This window comes from Pan troglodytes, chromosome 4 (assembly GCF_028858775.2).
Source record: "Pan troglodytes isolate AG18354 chromosome 4, NHGRI_mPanTro3-v2.0_pri, whole genome shotgun sequence".
Lineage (NCBI taxonomy): Eukaryota > Metazoa > Chordata > Mammalia > Primates > Hominidae > Pan > Pan troglodytes.
The window spans coordinates 77,789,907-77,813,182 of record NC_072402.2 but is presented as its reverse complement, the minus strand read 5'-3'; the positions used below and the strand labels follow the sequence as shown (position 1 = coordinate 77,813,182).

Genomic DNA, 23,276 nt, shown 5'->3' with positions numbered 1-23,276 from the left:
TGCTAAGACATCTCACAGAACTCAGGGAAACAAGTTTACTGTTTTATTACATAAGAAAGGATATGATAAAGAATACAGATGAACAGCCAGAAGAAGAGGTGTATAGGGCAAGGTCTGGAAGCGTCCAGAGTGCAGGAGCTTCTGCCCCTGTGGAGCTGGGGTGCCACTGGGAGTGTCATCAAGGACCCAGGTGAATTCTTCCATCTGTGCTGCCATGCTGGGGTGTGCTACTCTCCCGACATGTGGATGTGTTCAGCGACCTAGAAGCTCTCCAAACCCTGTCAAACCCTGCAGCCATGATCAGTTTATTAATTTCTAGCCCCTCCTCCCTCCCTGGAGGATGTAGGTGGGGCTGGAAGCTTTAAACTTCTAATGATGGCTTGGTCTTTCTGGTGACCAGCTCCCATCCGAAGCCATCCAGGAGTCCACCAAGAGTCACCTCATTAGGACAAAAGATGCTCTTATCACCTTGGAAATTGCAAGGGACTTAGTAGCTCTGTGCCAGGAACTAGGGTCAAAGACCAAATAATAGAAAAAAAGGTGCTCCTAGCACCTCTATCACTTAGGAAATTATAAGTGTTTCAGGAGCTCTGTGCCTGGGACCAGGGATGAAGACCAAATGTATATTTCTTATTATATCACAATATCACAATAACTTTAGTCATTTCTCTCTTTTCTTTTTTTAAACAGGAATTGGGTATGAAGGGAAGTGGAGTGTCTTTTCCAGAAGCTTCCCACTCCACCCCCAGCAGCCTTCTCCTTACATCTCATTGGCCAGGGATAAATAGGACTACCATGGTGGTTAAGGATTTGCCCCTGGGGCTGGGGATGAGGCAACCTCTGCTTAGGATGGATACCTGAACAAAAGTGGGAACAGGAATAAAAGTAGATAAGTCTGTTGAGTAGGCAACCACCAGTGTCTGCTACATTGGTTAACACTGATTTTCAATGGAAACAGAAACTGAAAAGGTAAGGGAGACCAAGGGAGAATAGTCAGATAACTAGAAAAAATAGAATTATGAAATCCAAAGCAAGAGGGAATTTCAATAAGGAAGGTACAATCAATTGTGGCAAAGGCTGTAGAAAAAGTTAAGAAAAAAAGCTGTGTAGGACCAATGTGTGCCCACTGGACTGGGCAATTCAAAGGTTCCTGGATGTGTCTGTGAACCAGTATCAGTGAAGCGTGCAGGCAGAAACCAAATTACAGTAGATTGAGGGAGGGAAGGTATCAGGACAGAAAATTATTAACAGAATGGGGTTGTTGATGGCAGGCAGAAGGGGAGAAGTCAGAAAACCCCCTGGACAAGGTAAGGCTATAGCAATAAAAATAGATCAGTGATTGCTGGGGCTGGAGGCAGAGGAAGGGGGTTCATTACAGAGGGGCCCACGAGCATTTTAGAGGGTTATGGAAAGATTCTATTCTTGAATTAGGGGTGGTTACATGCCTCTTTGCATTTGTTGAAACTTGAAGAACTGTTCACTTTTTTAAAAGGGTGCATTTTACTTTACATAAATTATGCCTTAATTTAAAAAATGAAAAAAAGAACACGACCCCCACAGCTCCTCTCACTGGGGTCTGAGCCCCCTCTTTGAAAACTGAGCAGCTTGAATGACCACTGTCCCGACCACAATGTCACTCTGCCCACGATGCCACACCCTGCCCAGACACAGTAACCTCAGAGAAACACCCCGCAGAGTCAGTGCTGAAGAGCCTGCCCATGAAATCATTCAGCACTGGAGGGAAAGTGGTCAGTTATAAATACTTAGTGGAGATCATTGTCTGTTTTGACTCCATTATCCATTTTCAAATAAAAACTTCAGCTTATTAGACTCAAGTCTAATTCTTTTTTTTTTTCTTTTTTGAAACGGAATCTTCCTCTGTCACCCAGGCTGGAGTGTAATGGTGAGGTCTCAGCTAACTGCAACTTCCACCTCCTGAGTTCAAGCTATTCTCCTGTCTCAGCCTCCTGACTAGCTGGGATTACAGGCACCTGCTATCATGCCCAGCTAATTTTTGTATTTTTGTAGAGATAGAGTTTCACCATGTTGGCCAAGCTGGTCTCAAACTCCTGACCTCAAGGTGATCCGCCCACCTCGGCCTCCCAAAGTACTGGGATTACAGGCATGAACCACCGAGCCTGGCCTTAATTTTCTTTAACATTTAATTAACATCAAGTTTAATTCTCTATTTTAATTCTTTATCATCCTATCAGTATTAACACAGCGATACTTCGGGGAGAATTAGATAATGCGCTCCTCACTCTGAAGTTTTCACCCTTTGGGAGGGGGCCCTAAAATATCATATGTTTATGTTTTTCAGTGAATCTATTTTTTTGGAGTTTTAGAAATTTTTATATCATCTCACCCCAGTTGAAATGGCTTGTGTCAAAAGGACAAGCAATGACAGATGCTGGTGAGGATGTGAAGATTGGGGAACCCTCATACACTGCTGGTGAGAATGTAAATTAGTAGAGCCACAATGGAGAACAATATGGAGGCTCCTCAAAAAGCTGAAAATAGAGCTACCATATGATCCAGCAGTCCCACTGCTGCATATATATCCAGAAGAAAGGAAATTAATGTGTCAAAGAGATGCCTGCACTACCATATTTATTGTAGCACTATTCATAATAGCCAAAATATGGAATCAACCTAAGTGCTCATCAACAGATGAATGGATAAGGAAAATGTGGCATATATGCACAACTGAATATTATTCAGCCATAAAAAGTAATGAAATCCTATCATTTGCAGCAACACTGATGGAACTGGAGGCCATTATGTCAAATGAATAGCCAGGCACAGAAAGACAAATACTGCCTGTTCTCACTCATAAGTGGGAGCTAAAAAAGTGGATCTCATGATGATACAGAGTACACTGGTGGTTTCCAGAGCCTGGGAAGGAAAGGGAAAAGGGGGGATAAAGGGAAAAAAGGGATGTAAATATATTTATTACCATTGAACTGTATACTTGAAAATGATAAAGATAAATAGTTAAAAAAATACACACTGACAAATATAGGGAGGAATTGTTAGGGAAGGAGAGCCAGAGTAATACCATTTTAAGTTCAGCTCCATCTTGAGAATAACAAGGCACATTCCTTGCCAGTCATGACCCATAGCCATAAGATGTTTATAGTTGAGGAAACAGCCTAAAGATACCTATAAGGATATACTCCTACAACAGCAGAAAGTCCAGATGTCCCAATACCCATAGCAGTATATGCTTCCAAGATAGTTACAGTTATGCTTTGATGTATTTACACAGTAGAATGTCAAGGACAGTTTTCTTGAAATCAATAGAATAATAAATTTGTCATGCTGTCTGCCCACCTGCACATAGACACAGGTTAGCTTAGCATTTACATAGACAAAACCCCTGTATGACAAAAACTTAAAGATGAGGCGTTTCTCTGTTTGTTTTCTGAGGATGCCCTACTCTATATCTGAGTAGCTTTCAGTAAACTATCTCTTCTCACTGCACTCTGCAACTTGCCTGAAATTCCTTCCTGCATGAGATCCAAGAACTCTCTCTTGGGGTCTGGATTGGGACCCCTTTTTCCAGCAACAGAATGACATAGAAAGTCCTTATAGACCAAAGTCTACCACTGCTAACTTTCTGGTGTTTTTCTTGTATATCGTTTTAATCCAATATCATATATAATTTCGTTCAAAATGGAATCCTATACATTCCGTTTTAAAACTTGCTTTTTTTTTCATTTCTTGTGTCTGTCTCTAACTCCAATGGTTTTAAAAACCAGACAAAAATATTAAACAATTAGCTAACAAACCTTAAAAAAATGACCTAAAGCTTCATTGTTAAAAAATGCATAGTAACTTTATTAAGCAAAAGTTTCCTTTCATCTTAATCATTTATCATTAGCACCTGGCATTTACGAATTTCATCACAGCGTGAAAAACAATGTAATCATTGGGTACACATGGACATAAAGATGGGAACGATAGACACTGAAAACTACTAGATGGGGGAGGGAGGGGGCAAGTGCTGAAAAACTACCTATTGGGTACTATGCTCGCTACCTGGGTGATGGGATCATTCATACTGCAAACCTCAGTGTCACACAATTTACTCATGTAACAAGCCTGCATATGTACCCCCTGAATCTGAAATAAAAGTTGTAATTATTATTATTATTTTTTTGAGATGGAGTCTCGCTCTTTTGCCCAGGCTGGAGTGCAGTGGCATGATCTCTGCTCACTGCAAGCTCCGCCTCCCAGGTTGAAGCCATTCTCCTGCCTCAGTCTCCCGAGTAGCTGGGACTACAGGCACCAGCCACCACGCCTGGCTAATTTTTTGAATTTTTAGTAGAGACAGGGTTTCACTGTGTATCAGGGAACCTGCCCCAATAGTCGCGTAGGTTCTTTTCTATTTTCCCTAAGCATCGGCCGGCTTGAGAAATAAAGGGACAGAGTTCAAAAGAGAGAAATTTTAGAGCTGGGTGTCCGGGGGAGACGTCACATGTCGGTAGATTCCATGATGCCCCACAAGCTGCAAAAACTAGTAGCAAGTTTTTATTAGGGACTTTCAAAAGGGGAGGGAGTGTGCGAATAGGTGTGGGTCACAGACATTAAGTACTTCACAAGATAATAGAATATCACAAGGCAAATGGAGGCAGGGCGAGATCACAGGACCACAGGACCGGGGCGAAATTAAAATTGCTAATGAAGTTTCGGGCACCATTGTCATTGATAACATCTTATCAGGAGACAGGGTTTTGAGAGCAACCGGTCTGACCAAAATTTATTAGGCAGGAATTTCCTCTTCCTAATAAGCCTGGGAGTGCTATGGGAGACTGGGGTCTATTTCACCCCTACAGTCTACAGACCATAGGACATGGCCACACCTGGGGTGCCATCTATAGGCCTATACCCCCAGGTGCATATTCTCTTTCCCAGGGATGTTCCTTGCTGAGAAAAAGAATTCAGCGATATTTCTCCCATTCGCTTTTGCAAGAAGAGAAATATGGCTCTGTTCTGCCTGGCTCACTGGCTGTCAGAGTTTAAGGTTATCTTTCTTATTCCCTGAACAATTGCTGTTATCCTGTTCTTTTTTCAAGGTGCCCAGATTTCATATTTGTTCAGACACACATGCTCTACAATTTGTGCAGTTAATGCAATTATCACATGGTCCTAAGGCGACATACATCTTCCTCAGCTGACAGGATTAAGAGATTGAAGTAAAGACAGGCATAGGAAATCACAAGGGTATTGATCGGGGAAGTGATAAGTGTCCATGAAATCTTCACGATTTATGTTTAGAGATTGCAGTAAAGACAGGCATAAGAAATTATAAAAGTATTAATTTGGGGAACTAATAAATGTCCATGAAATCTTCACAATCCCTGTTCTTCTGCCATGGCTTCAGCCGGTCCCTCTGTTTGGGGTCCCTGACTTCCCACAACAACTGTGTTAGCCAGGATGGTCTCAATCTCCTGATCTCGTGATCTGCCCATGTTGGCCTCCCAAAGTGCTGGGATTACAGGCATAAGCCACCACGCCCAGCCGAAGTTGTAACTATTTTGAAGAAAAACAATGTAATCTAAGAGCAGACTGGCAGAATGTCGACCAGCCATCTTTGGTACATATTTGTTGAGGTTTTCTCTGTGCCAAGCCTATGCCTGGTAGTGTAGAGCACTCAAGAAAAGCCCGAGATATTTATTACTGCCCTCAAAGAGAGAAAGTCTTCCATATTCCCAGATCTGAGAAATTTCACTCTCAAGTTTCCCCTGTCATTAGCAGCACTCTGGTGTCCTTACAGTCACTTGCAAGCATGCCTGTTCTCAGCAGACCTTAAGCCTCTGTGCTGAACAGTCACAGGGCTTAAGGACCTTCAAGAACTCACTTCAGTAGTTTCCAGGAAAGACTATATTGAGGTCCTCTTACTGTGCCCTGCTGCTGCTTTAAAATATCAGAAAGTGGAAAATGGTAGTGTGGATGTGGACCTTCGTTTATCTACCTCAAGCTTGTCCAACCTGCGGGCCGTGGGCTGCATGCTGCCCAGGACAGCTTTGAATATGGCCCAACACAAATTCATAAACTTTTAAAACATGATGAGGATTTTATTTTTGGCGATTTTTTTTTTTTTTTTTTTTTTAGCTAATCAGCTGTCCTTAGTGTTAATGTATTTTATGTGTGGCCCAAGACAATTCTCCTTCCATTGTGGCCCAGGGAACCAAAAGATTGGAAACCACTGATCTATCTAGTTCAACCTGCTCATTTTACAGATGAAAGAACTCGCTTTAGGGGGATGATCCTCCACCTACTTTGTTAGGGTGCTTGGTGAACAGTGATCATGAACCAGGCATTTTTGCTGGTATTTATACTCATTTATATATTGATTGGTATCTTTCCTTGTTCCAAGAAGGATTTAAGACCAAATGTCTGGCATTAAGAAACCCACACGTAAAGAAAACAGATGAGCTCTCAGTGTGTGCTACTGAGAACATTTTTTCTCACCTAGATAGGAAGTGGGGCTATTTTCTTCAAAGCAACTAAATCTGTCATTTATTTATATTTATTTATATATTATTTATACAATATACTATTATTTATTTATACAATCAAAATCTCTATATTAATCCTTCCCTCTGCCCTCATTGGAAGAAATATTCTGCATACATGAATATATCCTTTAAAAATTTTAATTAAAAAAACTTGTAAAACTTATCATTTTAAGGATTTTAAAGTATACAATTCAGTGGCATTAAGCACATTTGTAATGTTGCACAACCATCTCCACTATCCATTTGCAGAACTTTTTCATCATCCCAAATAGAAGCTCTGTACCCATTAAATAATAATTTCCCATTCCCTCCTCTCTCTAGAAATGAAGAAACAATTTCTCCATTCCTTCTCTCTATTATACTTTCTATCTCTATGAACTTGCCTACTCTGGGTACCTCACCCATTTTAGTGGAACCATACAATATTTGTCCTTCTGTGACTGACTTATTTTACTAAGCATAATATTTTCAAGGTTCATCCATGTTGTAACATGTATCAGAATTCCCTTCCCTTTTAAGGTTGAATAATATTCCATTGTATGTACATAACACATTTTGTTTATCCATTAATCCATTGGTGGACATCTTGGTTATTTCCACCTTTTGGCTATTGTGAATTAGGCCGCTATGGACACAGATGTGCAAATATCTGTTTGAGACCCTTTCAATTCTTTCGTGTATATGCTCAGAAGTGGAATTCCTGGATCATGTGGTAATTTTATGTTTAACTTTTTGATGAACTACTGTACTGTTTTCCACAGCAGAAAACATTACCACCAGCAATGCACAAGGGTACAATTTCTGCACAGTTCACCAACATTTGTGATTTTCTGTTTTTAGATTATAGCCATTCCAATAGGTGTGAATTGATATTTCATTATGGTTTTGATTTGCATTTCTGTAATGACTAGTGATATTGAGTATCTTTTCATGTGCTTACTGGCCATTTGTATATCTTTGAAAAAATGTCTATTAAGTTCTTTGCCCATTTTTAAAGGATTTTTTGGCCGTTGAGTTGTAGGACTTCTTTATATATTCTGGATATTAATCCCTTATGAGATATATAATTTTTTTTTTTGAGACAGAGTTTTACTCTTGTTGCCCAGGAGGGAGTGCAATGGCATGATCTTGGCTCATGGCAACTCCGCCTCCCAGGTTCAAGTGATTCTCCTGCCTCAGCCTCCAGAGTAGCTAGGATTACGGGCATGGGCCACCACATCTGCCTAATTTTGTATTTTTAGTAGAGACAGGGTTTTTCTATGTTGGTCAGGCTCATCTCAAACTCCTGAGCTCAGGTGATCCACCAGCCTCAGCCTACCAAAGTGCTGGGATCACAGGCATGAGCCACTGCACCTGGCCCAGATATATAGTTTGAAAATATTTTCTCACATCTTAGGACTGACTTTTCATTCTTTTAATGGTTTCCTTTGATGCACAAAAGTTTTAAATTTCAAATATGCTCAATTTATCCATTTTTCTTTTGTTGCTTCTGCTTTTGGTGCCATATCCAAGAAATCCTTGCCAAATCCAGTGTCATGAAGATTTTCACCTGTTTTCTTCTAAGAGTTTATCCTAATCTTTGCTCCTATATTTAAGACTTTAATCCATTTAGGTTATTATATATAATACGGGAAGGGTCCAACTTCATTCTTTTGCATGTAGATATCATTTTACCAATACTATGTGTTAGAAAGACTGTCCTTTCCCCATTGAATGGTCTTGGCACCCTTGTCAAAAATCAATTGAACATATATGTGAGAATTTATTTCTGGGACTTCTATTCTATTGGTGTATATGTCTGTCCTCATGCCAGTGCCACACCGTTTTGATTATTGTAGCTTTGTAGTAAGTTTTAAGATGAAGAAAGTGTCTTTCAACATTTTCAAATATATATTTCAATTGTGCATCTAGACAGCATGCATTTCTGAAAGATATTTTCACGAGTGGCAAAATCTGAATCTTCAAAACTTTAATACAGAAATTAAACTGTTTTCTTCCTTTTCTTTACTCACTTAAAGGATTGAATGAAAATATATCTATCTTACTTCTTTCTACAAAAACCCACCACAAACTCTCCCCATGATACCCCAGAAGAGTTAGAGGAGTCAGGGAGGAGATGATTCTGAGTTCACAGATTCTCCTTGAGGAAATATGAGAAGCAGTGGCAAAGTAGAAGGAGGCATCACTCCTGGTCAGGGAAGGAGCTCCCTGCTAAAAGGAAGAAGAAGGGTGGGATATCGGTAAAAGAAGGAAAGTGGGTTTACTGTAAATGGCTCTCAAGGTTTAGCAGTTGACGCCAGGGATTTTTCAAAAATAAAAAGGGCACTCCTGCTCAGGTGCGTGAAACTAGCACAGAACCACCTGAGGAGTGTGAATCAGGGTCCCACTGTGGCAGGTCTTGGTAAGTACAGGTGCCCAATGGATCTAGCTAGAGACCACCTCAGCTGAGATGATGGTTATAATAACACACCTACTATTGTACACTTACTATATTGATGTCCCTTATCCCTAATGCCATTTTAGGAAGAACAAATTAAAAAACATATTTTCTTTCTGGCATAATTTCCACTCTCCTCCTACCTCCTTGCTTTTAAAAAAATTTGCTTCAAGTAGCAATCAGTGATGCCTGCAAGTTGCAGCATTGCACTGGAGCAGGGAAAGAGATAATAGGAACAGTCAAGTGCTTAGCTCTTGCATGGTTGAGGATGACAAAAGACATTGGATCAAACAATATCTCCCACAGCCATGCCCTTCAGAGAGGAGGGTGAGAATGCAGTAGGTATCCAGGGGAAAATGTTCAGGCAGTTGGTTGTTGACTATATGAGTCTGTAAGTTCAGGAGGAGGTACCCTGAAGGAGTACTTAGAATCCTCAGCATCTAGACAGTAAAGCCATCATGGAATTTGATGAAATCACTTCAGATAAAGTGTACAGAGAAAGGGAAAAAAAGAGGTCAAGGTAAAATCCCTGGGGCACACCAGCATTTGGGGAGTAAACTAAAAAGAAACTAATAGTTAAGAATGGAAAGGATCTAAGAGGTAGTAAAAGAATGTGTAACTGCCTGCTGGCTTCTTCCTGCCTGCTGCACAAATAAAGACCATGGCATTGCAGTAAAGAAAGAGTTGAATAGACACAAGGCTGGCCATGACATGTGGGAGACAGAGTTCATACTCAAGTCAATCTTGTCCAAGTCTTGTAGCTTAGGGGTTTTTCAGAGGCAGGTTAGGGAATAAAAGAAGGGGGTGGCTTGGAAATTGGTGCTTGCTGCTGATTGGTTGGGATGGAGATTAAATCATAAGGGGTTGAAGCTGCCCTCTTGAACTGAGTTGCTCCTGGCTGGGGCCATAAGAGCCATCAGGTCCAAGTGGAGCCATGAGTGTCAGATATGAAAAACATCTGAAAGGATATCTCAAAGGCCAGGCTCTAATAGTGATATGAACTGCAGGATCCCTGTAATAATGGCTACGCTTAGCAAAAATCAGACTTCTTTTCTCCTCCAGCCTGATGGCCTTTCATTAGGTTTACAAAGGTGGTTGAGTTTTGAGGAAGGACTCTTATCATTTACACTATAACCTAAATGTCTTCCAAAGTTAGCTTGTCCCAAAAGCCCAAGGTTAATTAAGGTAAAGGCAAGCTAAGGATAGTTTAAATCAGATCCATTTCACTGCCATAATTTTCTCACTGTCACAATTTTTGCAAAGGTGATTTCAAAATAAAAGACTGTAGAACCATTAAAAAAAAGTAGGGAGGGAGAGAATTTCTGGAATAATGTGACAAACAGTCTCAACTGTCACAGAGATGTCAAGTAGGATGAAGGCTGAGGCATTTCTGTTGGATGTGGCAATGAGAGGGTTATTCGGCACTTCTTGCAAGAATTGGTTCACAGGAGCCAGCCTGCAGAGTACAGAGAGAGTAGGAATGAGGGAGTGACATAGCAGAGCCCCTGACAGTTTTCCCAGCAGCATCACTTTTTGAAAGGAATATATGTTTGAAGAAAGTGTTTTCTTTTTAAATGGGAAAGACAAGCACATTCATAGGCTAAGTCCCAGAAGGACATAGAAGTTGAAAGTCTAGTAGAGAATGAATAATTTATGCAGCAAGGGCCAGGCATAGTGGCTCAGCCTGTAATCCCATTACTTTGGGAGGCTGAGGTGGGTGGATCACTTGATGTCAGGAGTTTGAGCCAAGCGTGGCCAACATGGTGAAACACTTTCTCTACCAAAAATACAAAAATTAGCTGGGCGTGGTGGTGCACACCTGTAATCCCAGCTATTTGGGAGGCTGAGGCATGAGAATCACTTGAACCTGGGAGGCAGAGGTTGCAGTGAGCTGAGATTGTGCCACTGCACTCCAACCTAGGTGACAGTGGGAGACTCCACTTCAAAAAAAAAATTATGCAGCAAGATCCTGGAGAATGTACAGGGAAGGGCAAATGTTTACATAAACAGAAGCCTGACTGTGAAAGTGAATATAGGCTCTGTGAAGGGTGAAGGGGGCATCAGTTAGTGAAGCCTGGGACTTGGCAGGGGTACTCTTGCAGAGCCCTGCGAGAGGTGGGGATACCAGCAAGACTGGGGAGATGAAGCAGATAGCTGTGAAAAGGCAGGGAGGCACCAGCTGGTGCCACAAGCAAGAGACAGACAGCAGGATGGTAGTAGCAAGTGTTACCCAGGAGAGTGATATAATGTGAATTCCCATGGATACTTTCATTGTTTTTCTGATAAATTAAATGCAAAATCATTTATTGAGGGTGAGAAGGACAGAGATGTGAGATGGGGTCTGAGGAGTGCAAAGTTTGCGATACCCCGTCGGGGAATGAATAAGAGATTTCTGGGAAGCCTATAGATTCTTCCTGTGGTTATGATGACCTTCTCACAATTCATCTAAGAATGGCTTCTTTTTCTTTCTAAAATAATAGTTGGTACTTAATTACCTAATATTCTAAATATACATATATGTCTAAATACATATTTCTAACTGTGTATATTTCTAAATACAGTCATGTGCTACCTAACAATGTTTTGGTCAACAATGGACTGCAGATAAAACAGTGGTCCCATAAGATTATAATGGAGTTGAACAACTCCTGTCACTCTAGTGCCATGAAGCTATTCTAGTGCAAACATCATTCCCCTGTTTGTGGTGATGCTGGTGGAAACAAACCACTGCACTGCCAGTCATGTAAAAGTGGGGACTAAACTCTGACTTTTTTTTTTCTTCTCTTGCCCAAATTCCTATCTAAGGGGCCTGGGGAGTCATGCCCCACAAACCATAAACTCTCATCAGAGGGGTTTTATTTAACCCTATATAATGTGACCTGCTTTCCAACCTGACTCTGGCATAACATCACACGACAGATAAGGAAGGAAATCAAAATATTTTAACCACAAGTATGTTTCTTTGCCGTATCTTGAAATAGCCCTTCAAAGTTGTCTCTTGTAGGGAAAAACCTACATTCTGTAGATAATTATCTTTCCTTTTTCCAGGACTTTTTCCTGATTCAAAGAGAATCAACTGAGTCTGACACCGTTTTAAATCTGATAAGAAATATTTACAATCTATTCTCTCTGAAGCCTGTTACTTGGAGGCTTCATCTGCATAATAAGAACCTTGGTCTCCACAATCCCTTTTCTTAACCCAGACATTTTCTTTCTATTGACTCTAGGTCTTTAGATAAACTCTTTCAATAAATTGCCAATCAGAAAATCTTTGAATCTGACTATAACCTGGAAGCCCCCACTTCGAGTTGTCCCACCTTTCCAGACTGAACCAATGTACATCTTACTTGTATTGATTGATGTCTTATGTCTCCCTAAAATGTATAAAACCTAGTTGTAGTCCAGATGTCAGAGATGTTTGAACCAGAGCGACTCCATCTTGAACAGGGGCTGGGTAAAATAAGGCTGAGACCTCCTGGGCTGCATTCCCAGAAGGTTAGGCATTCTTAGTCACAGGATGAGATAGGAGGTCAGCACAAGATATGGGTCACAAAGACTTTGCTGATAAAACAGATTGTGGTAAAGAAGCCTGCCAAAACCCACTAAAACCAAGATGGCGATCAAAGTTACCTCTGGTCATCCTGACTGCCCATTACATGCTAATTAATAATTAATTAGCAATGCTAAAAGACACTCCCACCCATGCCATGACAGTTTACAAATGCCATGGCAACATCAGGAAGTTATGTTGTATGGTCTACAAAAAGGAAGAACCCTCAGTTCCAGAAATTGCCCACCCCTTTCCCTGAAAACTCATGAATAATCCACCCCTTGTTTAGCATATGATCATGCTAAACCATAAGTATACTCATAGAAATAATCAAGAAATAACCGTAAGTATACTCGGTTGAGCAGCCCATGCTGTTGCTCTGCCTATGGAGTAGCCATTCTTTCATTCCTTTACTTTCTTTTTTTTTTTTTTTCTTTTTTGAGAAGGAGTCTCACTCTGTCGCCCAGGCTGGAATGCAGTGGCACAATCTCGGCTTACTGCAATCTCCACCTCCTGAGTTCAAGCAATTCTCCTGCCTCAGCCTCCTGAGTAGCTGGGACTACAGGCACACACTGCTGTGCCCAGCTAATTTTTTTTGTATTTTAGTAGAGACCGGGTTTCACCATGTTGCCCAGGCTGGTCATGAACTCCTGAACTCAGGCAATCTGCCCACCTCGGCTTCCCAAAGTGTTGGGATTACAGGGGTGAGCCACCGCGCCTGGCCCCTTTACTTTCTTAATAAACTTACTTTCACTTTACTCTATGGACTCACCCTGAATTCTTTCTTATGTGAGGTCCAAGAACCCTCTCTTGGGGTCTGGATCAGGACCCCTGTCCAGTAACATGACCACCTTGGGCACATGTTCTTGGGGTCTCCTGAGGGCTGTGTCATGGGTCATTGGTCACTCCTATTTGGCTCAGAATAAATCTCTTCAAATATTTTACAGTTTGACTCTTTTCGTTGACAAAAGTCTAACACATACAATTATGTATAGTACATAATAGTTAATAATGATAATAAATGACTATGTTACTGGTTTATGTATACTTTTAAACACTATTTTAGAATATATTCCTTCTGTTATTAGAAAAAAGTTAAAACTGTAAAACAGCCCCAGGCAGGTCAAGTCCTTCATGGGGTATCCAGAAGAAGGCATTGTTATCATGGAGGACAACTCCATGCCTGTTATTGCCCTTGAAGATCTTCCAATGGGACAAGATGTGGAGGTGGAAGTCAGTGAAATTGATGAACCTGACCTTGGGTAGCCTAGCCTAGTGTGTTTATCTTAGTTTTTAATAAATAACTTAAAAAAATTAAAAACAGAGTTTATAGAATAAAGACATAAACAAAGAAAATGTTTCTGTAAAGCTGTGCAATGTGTTTGTGTTTTAAGCAGTGTTATTACAAAACAGCCAAAAAGTTAACAAAAAGTAAGTTTATAAAGTAAAAACAGTATAACAGTAAACTAAAGTTAATTTATTATTGAAGAAAGAAAACTTTTAAAAAGTTTGTGTACCCTGAGTGTACAGTGTTTATAAAGTCTACAGTGGTGTACAGGAATGTCCTAGGCCTTCATGTTCACTCACCACGCACTCACTGACTCACCCAGATCAACTTTTAGTCCTGCAAGCTCTGTTCATGGTGAGTGCCCTAAACAGGTATACCATTCTTTATTTTTTATGCTGTATTTTGACTATATGTCCTCTATATTTAGATATGTTTAAATATACAAATACTTGCTACTGTGTTACAACTGTCTACAGTGACAGAATAGGAACATCACCATCTTGGACAAGCACTGCCATTCTAAAGTTCACCTTGATCAAAAATCAACTAAATCCAAAGGACATCGGCCTAATGGCTAAGGTCAGCATGACCATAAACCACAAATAACATCTCCGACCAGAAATATTTCAGACCTCTCCCCAACCACAGATATGCCAGACCTGAGATAACCCCACTCTGGCTGGAAAGATGTCAGCCCCAAGATAACCTCCCCTCTGCCCAGAGACATTCCAACCCCGCCATAAAACTTCTCCCCCACACAGAAACATTCCAAGCTTGTGATAAGGCCCCTTGCCCTAAAAACAATATATACTGTTAGTCTGTAAGAGAGAATACTCCTGACCAAAATCAGACAGAAGTCCCTCTCAGGTTTATTTCTCTAAAATAAACCTGTTGACTGTTGAGCCACATTTCATGTTTCTTTCCTGTTTCTTTAACTCTTACATACAGTATTCAGTACAGTGACCTGCTGTACAGGTTTGCAGCCTGGGAGCAATAGGCTATACCACAAGGCCTAGCTGTGTGGTAGGCTCTACCATCTAGATTAGTGTAAGTACGCTCTGTGATGTTCACTCATTGACAAAGTCATCTAAGCATGTATTTCTGAGAATGTATTTCCAATTAGAAGTTACTTTTTCCCTTTCTCTGAGGAGCACTGTGTTAGGCACTAAGCATAAGAAAATAAGAGAAGGTCGCCCTGCCAGTAGTTAGAATTCAGTTAAGGAAATAAAACATATGCACAGAAATAAACATTGGCTCAAGATGGTGACAACCAAGTGCCAACTAAGGGAGTTTCTGGGTGAAAAGGCAGAGAATCCTAAGGAGAAAGTTATTATTGGAGAAGCTGCCAGTGTATTCTTTAAACCCTGACAAGGGTTCAAGGGGGTCCATATGATCATCTTTTTGGATACAAGGAACCTTCAGCTCAAATCCAATGGAGACTTTGTGTGGATTCCTTCCACTGCATCATGTTGTCCCCTCCAATTTAAAAATGTGTTTTTTCACTAGCTGCTGTCTGCAATGACCATCCTGACCCTGTTCTTGATTAAATTGTGTTTTTGAGATCTTTTCTAGGGGTGTTTTCCACCATGGGTTCATCTCACAATGTCTTCAGATCTACCAAACACTCCCTACATCTGCCACCAATCAGACCTAGGTTTATCTCCTTTATTTTCATTGAACCAAAAAGGATTAATATAATAAAGCTTTTGTTTCTGTGACTTCACTCTTTTTAAGTTCAGTGGTCCTTTGGTTTCTGTTGAGATACTTTGGGGTGTGTATTTTACCATCAGCTTTTCCACGGGGCAAAGCTGTGCCATTTTTACTGATTGTGTCTCAGTTGGAAATGAGCGTTCAGCTTTAATTAACCAGAGCAAAAAACTGATGCAGGGCCCAGCAGTCTTCAACACCACTTCTGAATGATGACTATGATGCTCTGATTTCAACACTCTGATGAGGAAGAAGCAAATGCTGCCATGTTTTCTATCGTCTTTTGTTGTTCCTTGCAGGAAAGGTGAGACTTAAGTGAAACTTAAAGGTGGAAGAAGAATTAAGTCCTCCCATAGTTTAGAGATACCTTTTGAGATTAGCTTGAATTTCCAGAAAGTTAAAAGTTACACCGACATACAAGTTGGAGTGTTACAATACAAATAGGACTGTATTTTATAATAATAAAGTATTACTAATTTATAGGTGTTATTTTACAATAATTAGTGTTGTATTATAATAATTAGTAATATAGGTGTTAATTAGTATTACTAATTTATTAAATTTATTAAATTAGTATTACTAATTTATAGGAGTATTACCAATTTATAGGTGTTATTTTACAATAATTAGTGTTGTATTATTATAATAATTAGTAATATAGGTGTTAATTAGTATTACTAATTTATTAAATTTATTAAATTAGTATTACTAATTTATAGGAGTATTACCAATTTATAGGTGTTATTTTACAATAATTATTATTACTAATGATATAAACAAAGCTCAGTATGATGGGCTTTTAAAAAATTACTCCTAGCTGGGCACAACAGCTCATGTCTGTAATCCCAGTACTTTGGGAGGCCAAGGCGGGCAGATCACCTGAGGTCAGAAGTTGAAGACCAGCCCGGCCAACATGGTGAAACATCGTCTCTACTAAAAAAATACAAAAATTAGCCAAGTGTGGTGGCGTGTGCCTGTAATCCCAGCTACTTAGGAGGCTGAGGTGGAAGACTCGCTGGAACCCAGGGATTGCAGTGAGCCGAGATCGCGCCACTGCAATCCAGCCTGGGCGACAAAACGAGACTGTCTCCAAAAAAAGAAAAAAAAAATTTACTCCCTCCTGAGTAGATTGGCATCTGAAGTGTTTTTAAACAGTTGCCAACATTTTAATGCATATTCTAATCACATGATTGACTGTCAATATGTTCTTTGTGTGAAAAAAGTTTACTTGAGCTGAGTGTTCATTATCTTCACTTTAGACAGTCTTAACAAGAAAAAAGTTTTTAAAAATCTTGGCAACAATGTGGGCTCCTTGCCTTATGTAAGCTGGCTCGCATCCCACTGCCTGTGGGGAGAGCAGAAAAAGGAAGGGAGAAAAATGGGGGTGCTAAACCCCTGCCCACGACTCCAAATGGAAAGAGGGAGGAATCTATCATGCTTATAAGCCAGTGAAAGAAATGAACGGCCATATGCATTCTATGGCCACATTTTTTGCCCTTCCTACTCCCATGCCTCTGATGATTTGCTCATCTTTAATCTCCAAGTGCTCTTCAAGAAAGAGTTGCAGTTTATTCTGATGAGCAGGAACTGGGGTACAGTCATATAGCCTTCGTAGTCAAGAAATGAGACTCAGGGCCTGGCTACCTTTTGGAATTTCATTTCTGACTTTGACATTAATATGTCCCTTGGACATAGGAAACTAGCAGGATATTACTGTTAGGTATATAAAAGATTCTGTAAGACTCAGGGAATCACAAGGAATACGTTGTATGAATTTACCTGAATGACTAAATCTCCCAGCTTCCTACTTCCTGGAGAGGATGTCCTGGCACTAGCAAGGATCTTGGCCAGAGACATTTGTTGTTGTTGTTACTGGTTTTAAGTTTGAGTTTCATTGTTTCCTCTTCATATTTTACTAAATTCATAAATTGTGTTTTCAGTGTTCTTCCCTTTTCCTTTATCTTAGAGGAAAAGGAATGTTGGAAGTAGAGGGCTTTGAAGAAGAACTGGAAAGTAAGTGTTGACTTTCTTGTTCAATCTCCTTGACCCTGTAATTTTCACTGGCAAAGAGAAGAACATTCCAGGCAGAGTGAACTACAGAAGCAAAGAACTAAGGTGCATGACATGGAAAGAATGGTGGAAATAAATCTCAAAAAGCTTGTTTGGAGACAAATTGTGAAGGCTCTGGAATGCCATAATAATTGGAATTTGGACTTTGTTCTCTGGGTGATAGGAAACCCCAAATGCTTCAAGAGACAAGAGACATGATCATATTTATTTGTTAAGTAAAGGACTTTGGTATCAATGTAGAGGAAGGATGGGAAGAAGTCCAGGATACCAGTTAGAAGGCAGTTTAAATAGTTTAGGGAGATGATGGTCCAAATTAAGGCAGTTTTGGTATAAATGGGTCATACTGGAAAAAATTATGTCAGAGAAGGTATTCATGAGACTTAGTCATATAAAGAAAGGGCAGAAAGATAACTTGGGGGAAAAATGATCTAAATCATTATGAGCCTGAGATTAAAAGGGTACCATTAATAAAGAAGGGATTCTTGGAGGAGATATTTAGTAGAGTTTGTGTTAAGTCTGTTGAATTTGAAGTGTTCCTGTGACATCTAAATGACAGAGTCCAGAGAGCTAGAATTTTGGGGTTAGAGCTCAGAAAAATGGTTGAGACTAGAGATAAATATTTGGAAGTCTTCAGCATAGTCAAGATAGGTGAAATTTCAGAAGTGGACAAGGTTGCCTATAGGGAGAGAGTATAGTATGGAAGAAGAGACAGCTCAGGACAGAACGTTATAGTTGAGGAGTTGCCAGAAAAGAGGCTGAGAAAGCCATCCGAGATAGAAGGACCACACTGCAGAAGCTAACGAAGGAAGTAGCAATTGTTCAGAAAGACCGTTTAAAGGAAACATTAAGTTTCGGTTATAAAGAAGTCACCAGGTGCCTTCTGAAAAGGCATTTCCAAGGAATGAGAAACAGGAATGAAATCCTAGTGGTTGGAGCTTGGGTAGGAGGCAAAGACGTATAAGTGAGGCACAAAAACTGCTCCTGAGAAAGATTTTGTAGTGAAGGAAAGAGGAGAAATGTGGCTTGAAAGGAAGAAGTTTCTATTTGTCTAGGTCATTGGTTTGCAAAGCACTTTTACATCCACGGGGTCACTTTATTTCCAAGGCAACTCTGGAAGGTAGGAAGGGCAAATAGTTATACTCTTGGGAACAAACCGAGGTTAAAAAGACGTTAAAAGGCTTGCCCAAAGTCAATTATAGCAAATAAGGGGAAGAATTGGATTTAGAATTCAGGTCATTTGACTCTTATTCCAATGATCTTTCTACTGTGCCCAAACAGAACATTTCTAGAGTATTTGCTCTATTTGGATATTGGATACTAGACAGCATTGAGCTCCTTGTTAAAGGGTTTTGACCTCATCTGGGGTTAATGGCAAGCTGCTGGAAGGTTTTATGCCAGGGAATGCTATGTTTCAGTTAATGCTTAATGGAAACAAATCTGGCAGTGAGGTGTAGGATGTGTCAGCAGAACAGACACCTGGTGGTGGGGAGGGGTTAGAAAATGACAATTAGCTTCAAACAGAAACACAACTTTTGATACGCATTCAATCACATGCTGAGAAAGTGATTTCCCTTCAGGTCTCCAGACCCTATTCTGTTTGTATTCTTCAAGAGAAGGTCTCAGTTTGCCAGTGTATTTTTAACATGTTTCAAATACCCTCTCTCTCTCTTTTTTTTTGAGACAGACCCAGGCTGGAGTGCAATGGCACGATCTCCGCTCACTGCAACCACCGCCTCCTTGTCCGCAAACAAGCTTTTTGAGCTTTGTTTCCACCATTCTTTCCATGTCATGCACCTTAGTTCTTTGCTTCTATAGTTCACTCTGCCTGGAATGTTCTTCTTCTCCTCTTTACTGGTGACAATTACAGGGTCAGGGACATTGAACAAGAAAGTCAATACTTACTTTCCAGTTCTTCTTCAGAGCCCTCTACTTCCAACATTCCTTTTCCTTTAAGATAACGGAAAAGGGAAGAACACTGAAAACACAATTTAGGAATTTAGTAAAATATGAAAAGGAAACAATAAAACTCAAACCTCCCGAGTAGCTGGGATTACAGGTATGCGCCACCACACCTGGCTAACTTTTGTATTTTTAGTAGAGACAGCGTTTCACCATGTTGGCCAGGCTGGTCTTGAACTCCTGAGCTCAAGTGATCCGCCTGCCTTGACCTTCCAAAGTGCTGGGATTACAGGCATGAGCCACCTCACCTGGCATTTTGAATACTCTCTAATCTCCCTTTTGAACAAAGAAAGAACAGGACTCAGGCTGAGAATATTTGCAAAAACTTGCATCTTGCTAAAACTGAATTACATTGTTTTCTGTTCACTCTGTTTTTATGGTTACTTTCTACTTACGACAAGTAGGATTGATTTATCATTTATTGTAATTACAGAAAGTTTACTACACATCTTAGTAAAAAAAGTCAAATTGGCTGGCTGAGGTGGCTCACGCCTGTAATCCCAGCACCTTGGGAGGCCGAGGCGGGCAGATCACGAGGTCAGGAGATTGAGACCTTCCTGGCTCAATCTCTACAGTGAAACCCCATCTCTACTAAAAATACAAAAAATTAGCCGGGCCTGGTGGTGGGCACCTGTAGTCCCAGCTACTCGGGAGGCTGAGGCAGGAGAATGGCCTGAACCCGGGAGGCGGAGCTTGCAGTGAGCTGAGATCGCGCCACTGCACTCCAGCCTGGGTGACAGAGGGAGACTCCGTCTCAAAAAAAAAAAAAAAAAAAAAAAAAGTCAAATTAAGGAAAAATATACCTAAGACAAGTGGTGTGCCTCTATGGAGAAATTATACAAGTGTGTATTCTAATGACTAAAGTTTGGGAAATTATGGTCTTGGAGAGTATTGCAATAAGAGTAATAAGGGTTCAGACCACAGTGGGATATGGTAGTAGGTAAGGACCAGAAAAGAAGGCTCTGATAGATGTTTTAAGGGAGTTAAAGGAGAGGGAACTTGTTGTTTCTTTGGGAGTATTTTCTGCCTCATTTCTCAGTATGCTTTTGACCGTAACAGTGAAAAATAAAAAAGCCTTATACAGAGCAATGAATTTATTACCTCAAATATCAAGAAGCCCTGAGGTAGGGTGGCTCCAGGAATGCTTAAGTGAGCGCTTCTTTGACATCACTAAGCACTTGGCTTCCATCCATCTTCCAACCTCACCAAAAAGGGTTGTCCTCATGACTACAAGCCGCCTGACATGGTGCCAGGAATCTCGTCATGAACATATGGTGTTCTCAGCGCAACAAGAAGACATCTCTTCTTGAACTGAAGAGTGAGGGTGAAGAAAACTTTCCCTGAAGGCACCTCCACCAAAAGATTTTTCTTCAAGATTCACTGGACAAAAATACATCACATATTCATGCATAAACCAATCACTGCAAAGGGGAATCAAATTACCGTACCTAACATAAACTAATTACGATTTATTCTCTGAGCTAGGGAGATCTTTTCCCTGAAGAATGGAGTTCTCAAGATAATAGGGGCTCTGCTAACAAATATGGTTGGTAGGCAGTCAACCATGTCTTTTACAGCTCCTGTGGAGAGCTGCAGGTTTTCTCTGGATACCAGTGGTTCTGAAATTCTTCAAATTCACCCTTGAACATAAGTGGCAAATTCTTGAGACTTGTGGTTTTCTTTATTTCTGACAATGTTACTTAGCTCTTCTTTCCATGTGTTGGGTTAAGGCAGAATGAAATACTTCTACTGCAAAATCAACTTCTGGTTTAGTGATGCACATTGAGGGCGCAATGCGAAATGTCTGAGGAGACACCAAAAAATAAGAAAACAAATCATCAGAGAATCAAATATGACTTTGAGGAAATGCACTAAACTAAAAATCCAAAACCTTGTGTTTAGGACGTTTCTCATGTTTCTCTCGGTTTGATTCCTCCTCCATCCCCAATGCTGAATCCAGGCCATTCACCCTCCAGTCTCCATACAAACCCTTGTACGATTTGGCTCTGCCCCTTTTCCTTTTTGTCATACATTTACCTCCTGGTCATTCTACAACTTCACTGAAGTCTTAGGCCCCTCGCTATACTCCATTTCTGCCCAGGGTGACTTCCATGTCCATATGTGCAACCCAGCAAACTCGCTTCTCACTGCCCTTATTGCCACAACTCCCAGAATCTTTATGTCCACCCTTCTGCAACCATTCATACCCATGGCCAATGCCATGAGCCTCCTCTTCACCAGGAACAACTCGATTTCTGATTCCCACTACAGCTTTCCTTTTCATGAAGACTTCAGAATCCTCATTCACCCATTGTCTTCAGGTCTATTGCTCCACTCAGTTCTCCTCCTTCCTTTCTACCCAGCTCAGAACGCAGAGTTGAATGAAGTAGCTCGCACTTGCCCCTCATTTTGCTTGCATTTCTACCCTTCTTCTGCTGCACCCACACCACAGCCAATCCCAGTGCTAATGAAATATTTTATTGAATGGCTTTTTTCTAATCTAGATGGCTGAGAAGAGTTAGAGAAAAATCACACAGCTAGGCTGAGCGATGCCGCTAGATATTCAGGGTCTCCAACTTCTGTGGGTCACCCCAACTTTTCTTGTTCATTGTCAGCGTCCTTTCTCAATCTAAACCTTTATCATTCCTCTCAATTTCCTTACTCAACTCCTGCGCCTCTCCCTCTATTTCATAGACAATCATGCCTCATACTTCTCAGAAAATTGAAGCTGCCGGGCAAGACAAACTTGTTTGCTCTCACATCCATTTTTATAACCTTTCCTAAAGGCTCAGAGAACAAGATATATTTGCTGTTCAACTCCAAATTGTCCACCTATGCCCTTGACCCTGGATTCTCCCATCTCCTTCACTCCAGGAAACACCCCTTCAACTTCCCCTTAGCCTATAAACAAGCAGGCTTAAAGCTCTCATAACCCCAATCTAGACCACACCAAATACAAATCTTTGTTGACCCCCTTGTCCGCTATGGCTACCTCGCAAATGCTTTCTTCCTGCTTTTAGCCACATCACTAAAAAGACTGGTTGGTGCTTATTGGCCATTATTTATTACTTTTCCCTTCCCCCATTCACATCTCAATTGGTTGCAGTCTGACTTCTGCCTCATCAACCACTCTACTAAAGTTACCTGCAAGTGTGGAATCCACTGGGCATCTTCCAGCCCTCATCCTCTCTGGCCTTCTCTGCACTTGACTCTTTGGAATTCCCCACCCTACTTCCTGAACCTCTCCTGTCTCTTTCTTCCATGACTTCACACTCTTCTTATTCTCTTCATACCTGTCCATGCTTTCTGCCTCTACCTGGGCAGCTTTTTCCTTCTCCTGCCTTTTATTGTTATTACTATTATTATTTTTATTTTATTTGAGACAGAGTCTCGCTCTGTCGCCCAGGCTGGAGTGCAGTGGCACAATCTTGGCTCACTGCAACCTCCGCCTCCCAGGTTCACACAATTCTCCTGCCTCAGCCTCCTGAGTAGCAGGGATTACAGGTGTGTGCCACCACACTCAGCTAATTTTTTATATTTTTGGTAGAGACAGTGTTTCACCATGTTGGCTAGGCTGGTCTCAAACTCCTAACCTCAAGTGATCTGCCCGCTTTGGCCTCCCAAAGTGCTGGGATCACAGGCGTGAGCCACCGTGCCCGGCCTCTCCTGCCTGTTAAAAGTCAGTGTTGTGCAGGTTTCTATCTTCATCTCACTGAGCTTCTCTTCTAGACATTAGACTTC

At 40.8% G+C, this 23,276-nt stretch overlaps 1 protein-coding gene across 3 annotated transcripts in view; it reads right to left on the bottom strand.

Moving 5' to 3' along the window:
- Nucleotides 1-20,611: 20,611 nt before the first annotated feature.
- AGXT2 (alanine--glyoxylate aminotransferase 2) overlaps nt 20,612-23,276 on the bottom strand; it is a 50,666-nt gene continuing 48,001 nt past the window's right edge. For all 3 annotated transcript variants that reach the window (XM_009449310.4, XM_526951.8, XM_009449312.5), the window contains one exon: nt 20,612-21,339. In XM_009449310.4, the coding sequence (XP_009447585.1) occupies nt 21,232-21,339 (108 nt within the window). In that variant the 3' untranslated portion in view covers nt 20,612-21,231. The remainder of the gene's footprint in view (nt 21,340-23,276) is intronic.